General features: G+C 45.7%; 1 protein-coding gene across 1 annotated transcript in view; it reads left to right on the top strand.

Annotated features, from left to right (window-relative positions):
• The window catches only part of NTRK1 (neurotrophic receptor tyrosine kinase 1), a 149,641-nt gene that overhangs the window by 91,472 nt on the left and 43,476 nt on the right, over positions 1-14,693 (top strand). The window contains 1 exon segment of the mRNA XM_073609768.1: positions 5,219-5,321. Coding sequence (XP_073465869.1) covers positions 5,219-5,321 — 103 coding nt within the window.

The raw sequence follows: 14,693 nt of genomic DNA, 5'->3' as shown, positions 1-14,693 counted from the left end.
AAATATCTGAGCCTGTTTAGCAATTATGAAGCTCCTCCTTTTGTAATAGTGCCACCCTTGCATGGGCCGCTGATTTTAACTGGCTCTTCCCAAATAGAGGCCACCATCCACCCAAGTAACAGTCCATTCACTCTGGCTCTAATAAACAGTCTGGGGGTTGTCTTTTTGTGATTTATTGATGTCAAAATTTGTAACAGGAGAGGGGTTAGGGGCATGGAGTACTCTAAAACATTTAGCACTACAGTTGCAGGACGGTCTTTTCCCTGAGTCTGAACTCCCCACAGCTGAACACCATATGGTGACTTTCTGAGCAGGCTAAAACCTCATGGTTGGGGACCATAAGGCAAGTCTCTTTGGTGTATGTGATCTTCTCTTTAGCATTTGTTGAGAAATGGGACAGTCTAAGGCCTCTCAGCTGAAGGCAGGGGTGTCAAAACTCAATTAGCCCTGGTTGTATCTGTAAGACTATATGAATTCATCCAGGGCTTTCTTGCACAGAGAATAGGTGCAGGAACGCTCCCCGATCTGCATTGAATGGTGGGTGTGGCCAAATTGCACTAATTGTGGAAGGTTCTTTAAGGGGCAATAAATAAAAGCAGGGTAAATACCAGGGATGTGCTATGTATATAGTGCAGGATTCAGGAGTGTACTCTGTACAGAGTGCAGTTTCAGGGGTGCCCTATGCACAAATTGCAGAGTTCAGGAGTGCACTGTGTACAGAGTGCAGGGTTGAGGAGTGGGCTACATACAGAGTACAGGGTTTAGGGGTGCACTGTGTACAGAGTGCAGGGTTGAGGAGTGGGCTACATACAGAGTACAGGGTTTAGGAGTGCACTGGGTAAAGTGTGCAGGGTTGAGGAGTGGAATACATACAGAGTACAGGGTTTATGGATGTACTGTGTACAGAGTGCAGGGTTGAGGAGTGGTGTACATACAGAGTACAGGGTTTAGGAGTGCAATGGGTAAAGAGTGCAGGGTTGAGGAATGAGATTCACACAGAGTACAGGGTTTATGGGTGTACTGTGTACAGAGTGCAGGATTGAGGAGTGGGCTACATACTGAGTACAGGGTTTAGGGGTGCACTGGGTAAAGAGTGCAGGGTTGAAGAGTGGGATACATACAGAGTACAGGGTTTAGGGTGCACTGTGTACAGAGTTCAGGGTGGAGTAGTGGACTACATACAGAGTACTGGGTCTAGGGATGTGCTATGCACAGTGGGCAGGGTTCAGCTCTCTTTCATAGGCTGTCCACATCACCAATTTCACCCCTTCTCAGCTCTGACCTTACCTCTGCACACATCCACAGCCTCCCCTTCCCCCCAAAAAATATATATCTTACTCGAGTCTCACCTTATCAAGAAACACCCAACCCTAGTAGCTCCCCACACCTGCAGCGAGATCATTGGTTAGAATCTGTGCACCTGGGCACAGATGGGGATCACATTACAGCCTACCACATATTGCCCCATCCCACGTTTGACTGCACTGCACCTGCATCTGCATCTGCATCTCTTTTGTTCCCACTGTGAGTGCAAGGTAGATAGGTATCTGTGAGAGCCACTTATGCCCCGTACACACGAGCGGATTTTCCGTCGGAAAAACCATCCAAGTTTTTGTGCGTCGGAATTCGTACAGACGATCGGAATTTCGGATAGGAACTTTTCCCGACCGAAAAATAGAGAATCTGCTTTCAATCTTTTGCTGGCTGGAATTTCCCCAGCAAAAGACCGATGGAGCATATACACGGTCGCATTTTCCGACAAAAAGCTCTCATCGGAGTTTTGCTGGCGGAATTTACGATCGTGTGTATGCGGCATTAAAGGAAAGATGTCCTTGTAAACACAGAAGGCTTCTGTTTCTATAAGTGGCATAGTAAGTGGGGAGCAGTGAGGGAGAGCCGGAGGTGGCAGGACGGAGTTCCGGCACGTTCTACCTAGAAAAAAAAAAAGCATTGGGTGCGAAGTCCACATCAAATGGCCTGGAGGGCGGCATTCGTCCCATGGCCCTTGTGTTTGACACATGTGTACTAGAAGATGAATGGGGCAAGCTATGAAAGAACACCTATTGTTCAATGCATAACAGCAAACTGGCTTAATCTCCGATGGAACAGATCTTGTCTGGTTTGCACATAGTATTTTTTGAGCAGGCATTAATGTTTCATTAAGTGGTCATTTTACATAGAAAAAGTACAGCCTGGAGTTCTTCTATCATAAAATCTCTGGGTTCTAATTCGATCACACCTTAAGGAACCACAAGAGCTGTTCTGAGCAATTATCCCATCACATGTAATTTAAGTCCATTTATCAACGTGTTAATTTGTTGGCCATTAGTTAAAAAAAAAAACAGGTCTAAGGGGAAACAAAAACCACTAAGTGATATTCAGTAAATACTGGGTTTCTGCAGAAAACTTTTAAAATGCAAAATAAGGTCTTATGGGGTCTCTGATAAATCGAAATCATATTAAAATTTACAAGCAGAGTTTCTGCCAAGACCTTGTGGTAAGCCTGTTCCTCTTTGATCATGTTGTACTTTTGATCCCGAATAAAGACACAAATTCCAAATGAGAATTTGAAAAGATACTATAGATTTAGTAATTATTTATATATACTTAAGAGACTGATTCTTAAGTCTTAATGTGGATAATCTTATCAATTAGTGTTTTTAATTTCTTACTTTGCTTTAAAGCAGCATTACTCACCCTTTTCTGGTGTTGTCCCATGCATGTCTAATTTCTTCACTGTAGGTGGCGCTCGACCACAGCACCATTGCAGTTGGAAGGAAAGCCAAGAGGAATTTGGTTCCTCTATGGTTTCCTGGGTTATTAAGGAAGCTATCCAATTGGATGCTGCCATCCCATGTAACTCTGGTAGCCATCTTGGATCAGGCAGAGCCTGTTTAAGGCCCTGGCTCCCAGGCTTTGTCACCTGTCTGACAGGGACAGTAATTAGCAGCAGTAAGAGGTTCCAGTTGAGTAGGGAAAGGATAGGGACATGCCATCCTTCCTGAGGACCTCCCCATTTGGGTAAGAGCAAGGCCGCATTTCACCCCTCAAGACAGACACTGCTGGCACCTCTGAGACTTGCTCTGCTGCACACCACTGATACATTGGGTGAGTGTTCATGGCTGGGCGCCTTTCCAGCAGGCTTGTTGTGAATTATTGAACGCTGACATTAATACAAGTTCTGTTCTCTGCAACCGGACCTTGGGGGTGTGTCAGCAGGCAGACTTGGACTCACGGTAGAGAGCGGTCTCAAGTCATCACAAACTGATCAGGGGGAAGCAAATAATTTCCTGACTTGGAAAAAAGGTATGTATACATATACTTCGTTCTGTGTAGGGATGCTTTGGGGGTGGGGGGGGGGGGGCGGGGCAGTAGCCAGAAGTAAAGAAGAGCTGGATTTGCAAAGTAAAGTTGGCCATACACTCACTACAGGCTGAACACAGAAACTCTGACTCTTCCATCCATACTATACTGCACTAATGGACAAATCTTCTGCTGCTCTTATTGTACAGCAGCTGTATCTGATTGGATGCAGCCATGCTGTTCTCCCAAAAATGTTCTGTCCAGCTCCTTCCGTTTTTCAATGCAAGGATGTCAGGCAGGAGTGTAAAGGGAGGGCCACGCACTGAGCAAACTTTCACTGGCTCATCGGTGTCACACTTACCCCTAACTCCGGTGGTCAGCCACTATAGCTCTCTTCTGTGTTCTTCACCTATAGCAGTCCCCTTTCCCATAAGGCAAGCAGGCCTACCGGTACTCGGTTGCCCCCAGGACTTATACACAATGCTATAGTGTCTGGCTACCACGCCAGGGCAGGTGCAAACTGAGCAAAGCAAACAGGTACTTGTGGTTGGCAGACAGGCAGAAGGGTTCAATGACAGTCCAGGTACAAGGTAGGCAAGGCTCAGAATAATCAGGGTCAAGATCCGATGTCAAAAGGCAGGCAGAGTTCAGAGAATAGTTGATATCCAATCTGAGGTCGTCAACGAGGTAAGTCAATCTAGCAGAGCAGGGCAGACAAACAGGTAGCTTGATCATGTATTACACATGCTATCACAAGGATGAGACTGTAGGCTTGGCTGGCTTAAATCAGGTTTGGCCTCCACCGAGAGACTGGCCACATCAATCACCTTGCAGGTGGACAAGGATGTCAATGCAAGGTTGTCAGGCAGGAGTTTAAAGGGAGGGCCACCCACTGAGCAAACTTTCACTGGCTCATCTGCGTCATGCTCACCCCTAACGCCGGTGGTCAGACACTATAGCTCACTTCTGTGTTCTTCACCTATAGTAGCCCCCTTTAGTAGTAGTAGCAGAGGGATTCAAAGACAGTCCAGGTACAAGGTAGGCAAGGCTCAGAATAATCAGGGTCAAAATCCAAAGTCAAAAAGCAGGCAGAGTTCAGAGAATAGTTGATATCCGATCTGAGGTCGTCAATGAGGTAAGTCAATCTAGCAGAGCAGGGCAGACAAACAGGTAGCTTGCTTATGTATTACACACGCTATCACAAGAATGAGACTGCAGGCTTGGCTGGCTTAAATCAGGTTTGGCCTCCACCGAGAGACTGGCCACATCAATCACCTTGCAGGTGGACAGACAGACAAGGAGAATGCCACAACCAAAACCAGGATGCTGGAATGAGGAGCTAGAGCGCTAAACACTCCTGACAAATGGCCAAAAATTGAATAATGTATGGCCAATTTAGCATAAAATAATAACCCATTTCATCCAGTAGGATGTGACTTTTTTTAAATCAAGTTACTGAAAAATTGCACTTGACTAGTTGATGTGGGATATATCTCCATTTAGGCCTATGTCTCCGTAGCGATCTTTTCTACTAATATCAAATCTCCAAGGACAAGATTGCCAAAAGAACTGTGAGAATGCTCACCTGCTCCTATAGCATCACTTACCCAAACCATGTCACTCTGTTGTTTTTCTTTCAATGGCCATTGAGATTTTGCAGTTTCTTGGCCTTGACCTGTAGGAGCAGGTGAGTATTCTCACATTTCCGTCAGCAACTTGCCAGCAACAGAATCTCCAATGGGACACGGCCCTTAAAAATCTGTGCTTATCATATCAGTTTACACATTTTCCAGATGATTGTGCAGCTGTGAGCGGCTCCAATAAACCGTTTATCCTCTGTGACTTAACGTTTAACAAGTGATAATGCTCAAGAATTGAAGAACAGGATCACTGAGAGGATTGTGTTTCCCATCAGGTCTCTGTGGCTGTGGGACTGGCCATCTTCGCCTGCTTCTTCCTTCTCCTCCTGCTGATTGTGCTCAACAAGTGCGGAAGACATTCGAAGTTTGGAATAAATCGTAAGTTTGTTTCATATACATCATATTTTGTACATTTCTTCACTAAAAAACCTGAATAAGTACCTTTTTAAAATCACTCTTCTTAGCTGTTAACATGACTGCTATGCTAACTTATTGCAATATTTAATCTGCGCTGTGATAACAAGTGTGGCCCCTGGAAATTTGATATACCAAATCCAAAAACTAAATGAAATCAAATAATGCAGCACCAAAAACATGAATATGTGAATAAAACGTGTTCTCTGCAATGTGCCATAAAGTCTATGAGAACAAAAACATTCAAATGAAGAAATCTTCCACCAACCCAGCAGATCCTCTCTGTGCATGGAAATCACAAAGTGCAACCGCCTTTAACAAAGTAAGCACTCACCAGAGCATAAGCTGTAATGAATACAGCAATCGCAACATGTTTCACACAAGACTGGACAAAACACGTTGGGCGGAGTCTCAGTGCTGACGTCACACCAGTGCACGGCCCTTCCCAGAATATACACTATATTACCAAAAGTATTGGGAAGCCTGCCTTTACACACACATGAACTTTAATGGCATCCCAGTCTTAGTCCATAGGGTGCAATATTGAGTTGGCCCACCCTTTGCAGCTATAACAGCTTCAACTCTTCTGGGAAGGCTATCCACAAGGTTTAGGAATGTGTTTATGGGGATGTTTGACCATTCTTCCAGAAGCGCATTTGTGAGGTCAGGCACTGATGTTGGATGAGAAGGCCTGGTTCACAGTCTCTAATTCATACCAAAGGTGTTCTATCGTTGGGCGGAGTCTCAGTGCTGACGTCACATCAGTGCACGGCCCTTCCCAGGATATACACTATATTACCAAAAGTATTGGGAAACCTGCCTTTACACACACATGAACTTTAATGGCATCCCAGTCTTAGTCCATAGGGTGCAATATTGAGTTGGCCCACCCTTTGCAGCTATAACAGCTTCAACTCTTCTGGGAAGGCTGTCCACAAGGTTTAGGAGTGTGTTTATGGGGATGTTTGACCATTCTTCCAGAAGCGCATTTGTGAGGTCAGGCACTGATGTTGGATGAGAAGGCCTGGTTCACAGTCTCTAATTCATATCAAAGGTGTTCTATCGGGCTGAGGTCAGGACTCTTTGCAGGCCAGTCAAGTTCCGCCACCCCAAACTTGCTCATCCATGTCTTTATGGACATTGCTTTGTGCACTGGTGCGCAGTCATGTTGGAACAGGAAGGGGCCATCCCCAAACTGTTCCCACAATGTTGGGAGCATGAATTTATCTACAATGTCTTGGTATGCTGACGCCTTAAGAGTTCCCTTCACTGGAACTAAGAGGCCAAGCCCAACCCCTGAAAAACAACCCCACACGATAATCCCCCCTCCACCAAATGATTTGGACCAGTACACAAAGCAAGGTCCATAAAGACATGGATCAGAGAGTTTGGGGTGGAGGAACTTGACTGGCCTATCTTCAACGTGATAGAACACCTTTGATATGAATTAGAGTGGCGACTGCAAGCCAGGCCTTCTCGTCCAACATCAGCGCCTGACCTCACAAATGCACTTCTGGAAGAATGGTCAAACATTCCCATAAACACACTCCTAAACCTTGTGGACGGCCTTCCCAGAAGAGTTGAAGCTGTTATAGCTGCAAAGGGTGGGCTAACTCATAATTAAACCCTACTAAGACTAAGACTGGGATGCCATTAAAGTTTATGTGCGTGTAAAGGCATCCGAATAGATTTGGTAATATAGTGTATGTATACCAGTTCCGGAATAACCTCTATTTAGCACTAGCAACATTCAGTTCCCACTATAATGTATAAAGCTCACCAAGGAGCTGACAAAGATCGGTGATAGTGTAGTATTTGTATTACAAGGATACACACTACAGGATAAAAGCCAGACAGGTAAATTAGAAAAAAAATGCAAGTAACTCACATAGAGAGCCACTGCCGACCCGGGTCGTGCAGCGTCATGACATCATCACTGAGATTCCACTGACGCGTTTTGTCCAATCTGTGTTTGTGAAACATGATGTGATTGCTGTATTCGATACAGCTTATGGTCTGGTGAGTGTTCACTTTATTAATGGTGGTGACACTTGGTGATTTCCATGAGTGGAGAGGATCTGCTGGATTGGTGGATGACAGTGGCGGCCTGTGCATTAAGGGTGCACAGGCGCCACCCCCTCTCTCCTGCAGCCCCTCTATCACCAATAGCTAGACCCATGCATTGCACCGCTGCCACCCCCTATTCAGGCGCCCGGCCCCTGAATTACAGCGGGGGGGGGGGTGTTTTTGAAGCACCTGATTAAAGCCATAGGTTCTAATAGGTGTCAAAAAAGTGACCTGCGAGCTCCATGCTGGGTGCTCGCAGGTCACTCAGCTGTGTTAGAAAAGCGAATGTCTATTCGCTTTCCTAACACTAAACCGCCTCTCCGCCACTCAGGTGCTCGGGTCTGTTACCTGTCACCTGATTGACTGAAACGACAGGCACCGCAATTGGACGCCTATCAGGAGGAGAGGATGGGAGATGAGAATGGCAGGAGACGCATGGAGGACCCCGCTTGTCCCCGTCACCTGCTGCCCCACCAAGACAGGGTAAGTTCCGGGCAGACAGCAAGCGGGCGGGGGTCACACTGGGGGCATTCAAGGGCACACTGGCAGTATTTAATGGGTACACTGGCAGCATTTGATGGGCACACTGGCAGCATATGATGGGCACTCTGGCAGAATTTGATGGGCACACTGGCAGCGTTTGATGGGCACAGTGGCAGCGTTTGGTACAGTGGCTGCATTTGATGGGCACAGTGGCAGTATTTGATGGCACAGTGGCAGCTTGGATGGCACAGTAGAAGAGTTTGAGGGCACAGTGGCAGAGTTTGATGGCACAGTACAGCGTTTGATGGCACAGTGGCAGCGTTTGATGAGCACAGTGGCAGCATTTGATGGCACAGTGGCTGCAACTGATGGCACAGTGGCAGCATTTGAGGGCACAGAAGCAGCATTTGAGGGCACAGTGGCAGTATTTGATGGCACAGTCGCAGTGTTTGATTGGCACAGCAGCGTTTGGCACAGTGGCTGCGTTTGATGGGCACAGTAGCAGTATTTGATTGGCACAGTGGCAGCGTTTGACACAGTGGCTGCAATTGATGGCACAGTGGCAGCATTTGAGGGCACAGTGGCAGCGTTTGATGGGCACAGTGGCAGCATTTGATGGGCACAGTGGCAGAGTTTGATGGCACAGTGGCTGCAATTGATGGCACAGTGGCAGCATTTGAGGGCACAGTGGCAGCGTTTGATGGGCACAGTGGCAGCATTTGATTGGCACAGTGGCAGCGTTTGACACAGTGGTTGCAATTGATGGCAAAGTGGCAGCATTTGAGGGCACAGTGGCAGCGTTTGATGGGCACAGTGGCAGCATTTGATGGGCACAGTGGCAGAGTTTAATGGCACAGTGGCTGCAATTGATGGTACAGTAGCAGCATTTGAGGGCACAGTGGCAGCGTTTGATGACACAGTGGCAGCGTTTGATAGAACAGTGGCTGCAATTGATGATTTTTTTTCACATTTTTTTGGCCGCCACTGGTGGATGATCTCTTCATTTGAATGACTGCTATGCTGCTTTCTCTGAAAAAGCAGAATGATGATCCACCCAATGTGCTTTGGCTCCAACACTGTCCAATCACAGGGTAGGGCAGGTCCTAGACCAGGTTGTTTTGCTTACCTGCAATTTAATTTGCAGAGAGGTCTTGGGGAGTGCAGAAGTTGACTGTGCTATCTGGATCACTGGCTAAATATGACAAATATTTTGGTAAGACTTCATAGAATATAACTATGTATTTAGATGCCTTTTTGGAGTTCACTTTTAATCTGAATCTTGGCCATGCATTTGCTGTTGCTAACATGTTAATGAACATGGCCTCAACCTTTGCTGCTTTTAAAATGATTTCCAATTTCTGTTGTATCTCCAGTATATTAAGCACCCCTGGGTCTCCATACCTTGCTAATTCAAAGCAAAAGTCTTCCGTGTTTCCTTTTCCTTTCACCTTGGCCTTCTACAAGACTGTGGAATCAATATATATCAATGAAAGGAAGGCAGGATGTCATAAAACTGAAGATAACAGGGAATTGATGACTATAATTTAAGCCGAACACAAGTAATAGATCTCATAACAATAGTAGCTACAGTAATGCCACTTACAGAGATAGGTAGCATCATTTAGGCCAGCCATACATTGCCAATATTTACTATTCAGTCACTGCTAGAGGTAATTGGATAGCACAGTACCAGGGTACTCTACACTGCAGAGAACAGCCCTCAAGTATTGATATTAGCGTTGTTTTATGAAGGGGTTATCCAAAATTGTTTCCCTAAACTCAGGACCATCAGTGGCCTACCATTGAGTCTAGTTGGAGCTCTCCACACGCCACACATAGTTACATAGTTAGTAAGGTTGAATAAAGACACCAGTCCATCCAGTTCAACCTGAATGAGTGTGGGTGCGTGTCTACAATTATCCCTATTTATTTAAGGTACCCATATAGCGCCGTCAATTTACGCAGCACTCCACACATACATCGCATACTCACATCGGTCCCTACCCTCAAGGAGCCCACAATCCAAGGTCCCCAACTCACATTCATATATTAGGGCCAATTTTGGACAGAAGCCCATTAACCTACCAGCATGTCTTTGGAGTGTGGGAGGAAACCTGCGTTCCCGGAGGAAACCCACACAGGCACAGGGAGAACATGAAAACTCCAGGCAGGTAGTGTCGTGGTTGGGATTCAAACCAGCCACCCTGCTAGGCCAGAGTGCTACCCACTACACCACTGTGCCGCCACTGTACCCTGGTGACCCCGCCCCCCTCTGACAACATGGGGAAAGCCATAGAGAAGTCCCCCGTGAAGTCCCTGTGCGTCAGAGGAGGATGAGGTCACCAGGTGCCCCCCCCCTCCGTTATATAAGAAGTGTCAGAGGAACCGAAGCGTCACACGGCAGAAGACTCCCACTGAGGTGGATAGTGCGGACAGAGTGGAGAAGAAGCCAGAGGAAGATGCAGGATGAGAAGAGCGGAGGAAGAAGAAGATGGAAAAGAAGAAGATGAAGAAGAAGAAGATGGAGGAAGAAGAAGAACACCAAAGGAAGACCAGAAGAAAGAAGATGAAAAAAGAAGGAATTAATAAAGGACTTGTCAAAAACCGTCTCTTGTGTTTTTTAACCTTTTAGACAATTTTTTTGTGAAATGGTAGGGGTACATTTGTACCCCATTACCAATTCACACGGGAGGGGGGGCGGGATCTGGGGGTCCCCTTGTTAAAGGGGGCTTCCAGATTCCGATAAGTCCCCCACCCGCATACCCCCACAACCACTGGGCAAAGGTTGTGGGGATGAGGCCCTTCTCCCCATCAACATGGGGACAAGGTGCTTTGGGGGGCTACCCCAAAGCACCCTCCCAATGTTGAGGGCATGTGGCCTGGTACAGTTCAGGAGGGGGGGCGCTCTCTCATCCCCCCTCTTTTCCTGCGGCTTGCCAGGTTGCGTGCTCGGATGAGGGTCTGGTATGGCTTTTTGGGGGGACCCCACATCATTTTTTTTTTTAATTTTGGCGCCGGGTTCTCCTTAAAATCCATACCAGACAGGTCTGGTATGGATTTTGAGGGGGACCCCCACACCATTTTTTTTTTAATTTTTGCGCGGGGTTCCCCTTAATATCCATACCAGACCTGAAGGGCCTGGTATGGAATTTAGGGGGACCCCCACTCATTTTTTTTTTTTAATCTTGGTTTGGGGTTCCCCTGTGGGGAAATTCCATGCTGTTTTTATTAATGAACTTTTATGTGTATTGCCGGACCGACAATTCATTATAGCCTGCACTAGCGATAGTAGTTTTACATTACTTTTTTTCCTTTAGAAATGTCATTTTGCTGTCAGACTGTTCTAAACATGGGAAACATGCGCCCCTTTACAGGCATACTATAGACACCCCCCAGGTACGAAATTTAAAGAAACATTACACTTTTATTGTTTCACTTTAAGCATTATTAAAATCACTGCTCCCGAAAAAACGTCCGTTTTTAAAACTTCTTTTTGCATTGATACCCAGGACCCCAAACAGTTATGACAATAACTTGCATATAAGCCTTTAAAATGAGCTCTTTTGATTATTCATGTTCGTGTCCCATAGACTTTAACAGCGCGTTCGAACAAATTTTTTGCCTGTTCGCATGTTCTGGATGCGAACCGAACCGGGGGGTGTTTGGCTCATCCCTAAGTACAACCAGCAGCACAGAACATACAGATATAAGAAGAGAAAGTGCCTCAACACGTAACAGAAGCTGCGTGGTGTGTCAAGGCATTGTTGGCAGTTAGCAATGAACGTCGAATTCCAGAATATTTTATTAATTTTTCAAGAAGAAGAAAACCTTTATAGAAGGTGAACAATAGTGTGTTCCACAAAGAAAGTAACAGCAAGAGAAGATAAAAACTAAGGCCGGCCATATGCAGTTCAAATCTTGGCCGGTTCAGCAGGAACTGGCCAAGATTTGAATCATGTATAGGTAGGCTGAATGTACCAAATTGATTGATTAATGAACTTGGGTACAACCAACTTGCCTGATTTTACCTACGATTATCAGCAACAGCTGGTATAGCCGCTAGCAATAATCATTGTTTTCCTCCGCCCCCCGCCGGGAGAACACCATGGCTCGGTGGGAGGGATTCCCTTGTCAACACTGTCTGTGTTGATGGGGGAATCAATCAAACTTTTTCCTGCAACCCATAGATGCAGGAAAGAAATTTGCTCCATGTAAGGACTGCCTTAATGATGATAGATATGGCCTGCCTTGGGAAATATGATAAGGGTATGGAGGGAAGAAGGGGGAGAAGGAGGGGATACAGAAGAGCAAGGCAGCAGGGCGTTGGGTTAAATAAATCATCTCCTTCTCGGATAGTTCCATCTACCAAGTCAAAGAGAGTAGATACTGTTGTATAGAAAAGAGATGGACAAATTACGACTGAGAGGCAAAAAGGAATCTGATCTCTTTAAAAAAAAAGTGAGGGGTCCAAATCTTCCAACATTTATCCTCTTGTTCCTCCTGGATCATGGTGAGACTTTCCAGAAATCCTTGCCTCCCATTGAACTATTGTTGGAGACTTGTACTTTTCCATAATGCTGGAATGCAAGCCTTGGCTGCTGTGAGCAAATGTTTGAGTTATGCCCCGTACACACGGTCGGATTTTCCTGACGGAAAACGTTCGATGGGAGCTTGTTGTCAGAAATTCCGACCGTGTGTAGGCTCCATTGGACATTTTCCATCGGAATTTCCGTCACACAAAATTTGAGATCTGGATCTCAAATTTTCTGACAACAAAATTGTCGTAAATTCTGATCGTGTGTACACAATTCCGACGTACAAAGTTCCATGCATGCTCGGAATCAAGCATAAGAGCCGCACTGGCTATTGAACTTCCTTTTTCTCGGCTCGTTGTATGTGTTGTGCGTCCCCGCGTTCTTGACGTTCAGAATTTCTGGCAAGATTTGTGTGACCGTGTGTATGCAAGACAAGTTTGAGCCAAAATCGGTCAAAAAAAATCCATGGATTTTGTTGTCGGAATGTCCGATCGTGTGTACGGGGCATAAGGCTGCGTTCACATATGTGCAGCCGCAGGTTCGTGCCTGGGGTCCGGTGCGTGTCTGTTCACCGGTTCAGGTGCGACTCAGGTCCGAATTTTTGCCTGAATTCACACCCGAACCAGGCCCAAACATGCACAGGACCCTTTTGCAATCTGCTCTGCGGCCGCCCTAGACCCGTGTGAACCGGCTCTATTGAGAGACGGTCACACTCGCCTGTTATGTGAATTGGATGCAGGGAAAACCGCATCCAATTCACATACGGTATATGTGAATCCAGCCTAATGAATTTTTACATTTCTTGTTGGATAACAGCGTGGCATTCAAAAGGCACGCAACCGCATTTTTGTTAAAGAATGCTTCCATTAAGGTCCTAATCGTGTTTTCCACTTCATCCCAGAAGTCCTTTTGGGCATTCCCAAAAGATAAGAATAGAAGTCCCCTCAGATTCCCGACAGCACCGGCAAATGTTAGGTGCCTGGTGCAATTTTGCTGGAGTTCTGTACGACTGTATGAGGAGCTTATATCCTCCCTCCTGGTATCTGTTTGCCAGGGAGGCCTTGTGAGCAAAGCAAAGGTTTCTTTCCCTCTGGGCTTGCAAAAAAGAGGTGTTAAGGTAACATTCCCAATGCTGTAGAAAGGTGAGACCTGGCGTAGCATCCAAGTCAATCAATAGGGCATAGAAATGAGATAGGGAATGAAAAGCAGCCTCCGATCTAAACAAGCTTGTTAAATTGGGGTAGGTTTGCGTACTCTGTGTGTACTCGTGTGGTGCTCTGCCGCTAGGGACCAAAGATCCACACTCAATTGAGCACGTCAGTAGAAATCGAGCTCAGAATGGAACTGAGTTTCAATCATATGAAGATTTCTGCATAAAGGTTTGATGTTCTAGTGGTGTGGGTAGTGGAAAAAGGTAAATATTCCTTCTCATATCTTGCTTGTACCCTTGTTTCTCAAAGTTGAATGTCATGATAGGGCAGCCTTTCTCAACCTTTTCAACACAGAGGAACCCTTGAAATAGTTCTGCATTCTCGGGGAACCCCTGATAAAAATTAGAAATCTACAACTCATGATACATTAGTGTGATGGTCAGTGGGAAGAATGGTCCTTACACTTGTGGTCATTGGGAAGAATTACATCCTTATAGATAGTTAAAAAGATCAATGGTGTCAGTGGGAACTTATCTGAGAGGCAGAAATTGCCCAATGCTGAAGGAACCCCTAGCAACTTCTGGAGGAACCCTGGTTGAGAATCACTGTGATAGGGGGAATTTAACAGCCAGACAACTAGCATTGGAGAGCTCAGTACCAACAGGCTATTATTTTTTGAAGCCAATGTTTATCTTTAAATGGATATTCAGTGGCAGTGCATTGTCGTAAAATGCACGCCTATAGGATACACACTAGCCTAGAAAAGAGCTTAATGTAAGAGGTAAGAAAAATGTGCATAAAAAGGTGAAGTTGAGGTTGTCCAAATAATACATCTCGGATGACATGACAACCGCTTCCACCATAAAAATGTTTCTGCTATTCTCTGTATTTGCTAAATAAACACACATCAGCAAATTTCCTCTCTTCACAATGCTCTGTTACCAGCTCGGTGGTGCCGGATAATGAGATAAAGACTGTGCAAATAGATTCAGGGGAATTTTCACTCTGAAAATTGAAATACTGCAGCTAAGACGATTATTTCTTCAAAAGGGTAATTCCACCTATAATTAATATTTTAATGTTTGTTAGCATAACCCCCC

Source organism: Aquarana catesbeiana, linkage group LG13 (assembly GCF_042186555.1).
Source record: "Aquarana catesbeiana isolate 2022-GZ linkage group LG13, ASM4218655v1, whole genome shotgun sequence".
Classification (NCBI taxonomy): Eukaryota; Metazoa; Chordata; class Amphibia; order Anura; family Ranidae; genus Aquarana; species Aquarana catesbeiana.
This window is presented reverse-complemented; position numbering and strand designations above follow the sequence as displayed.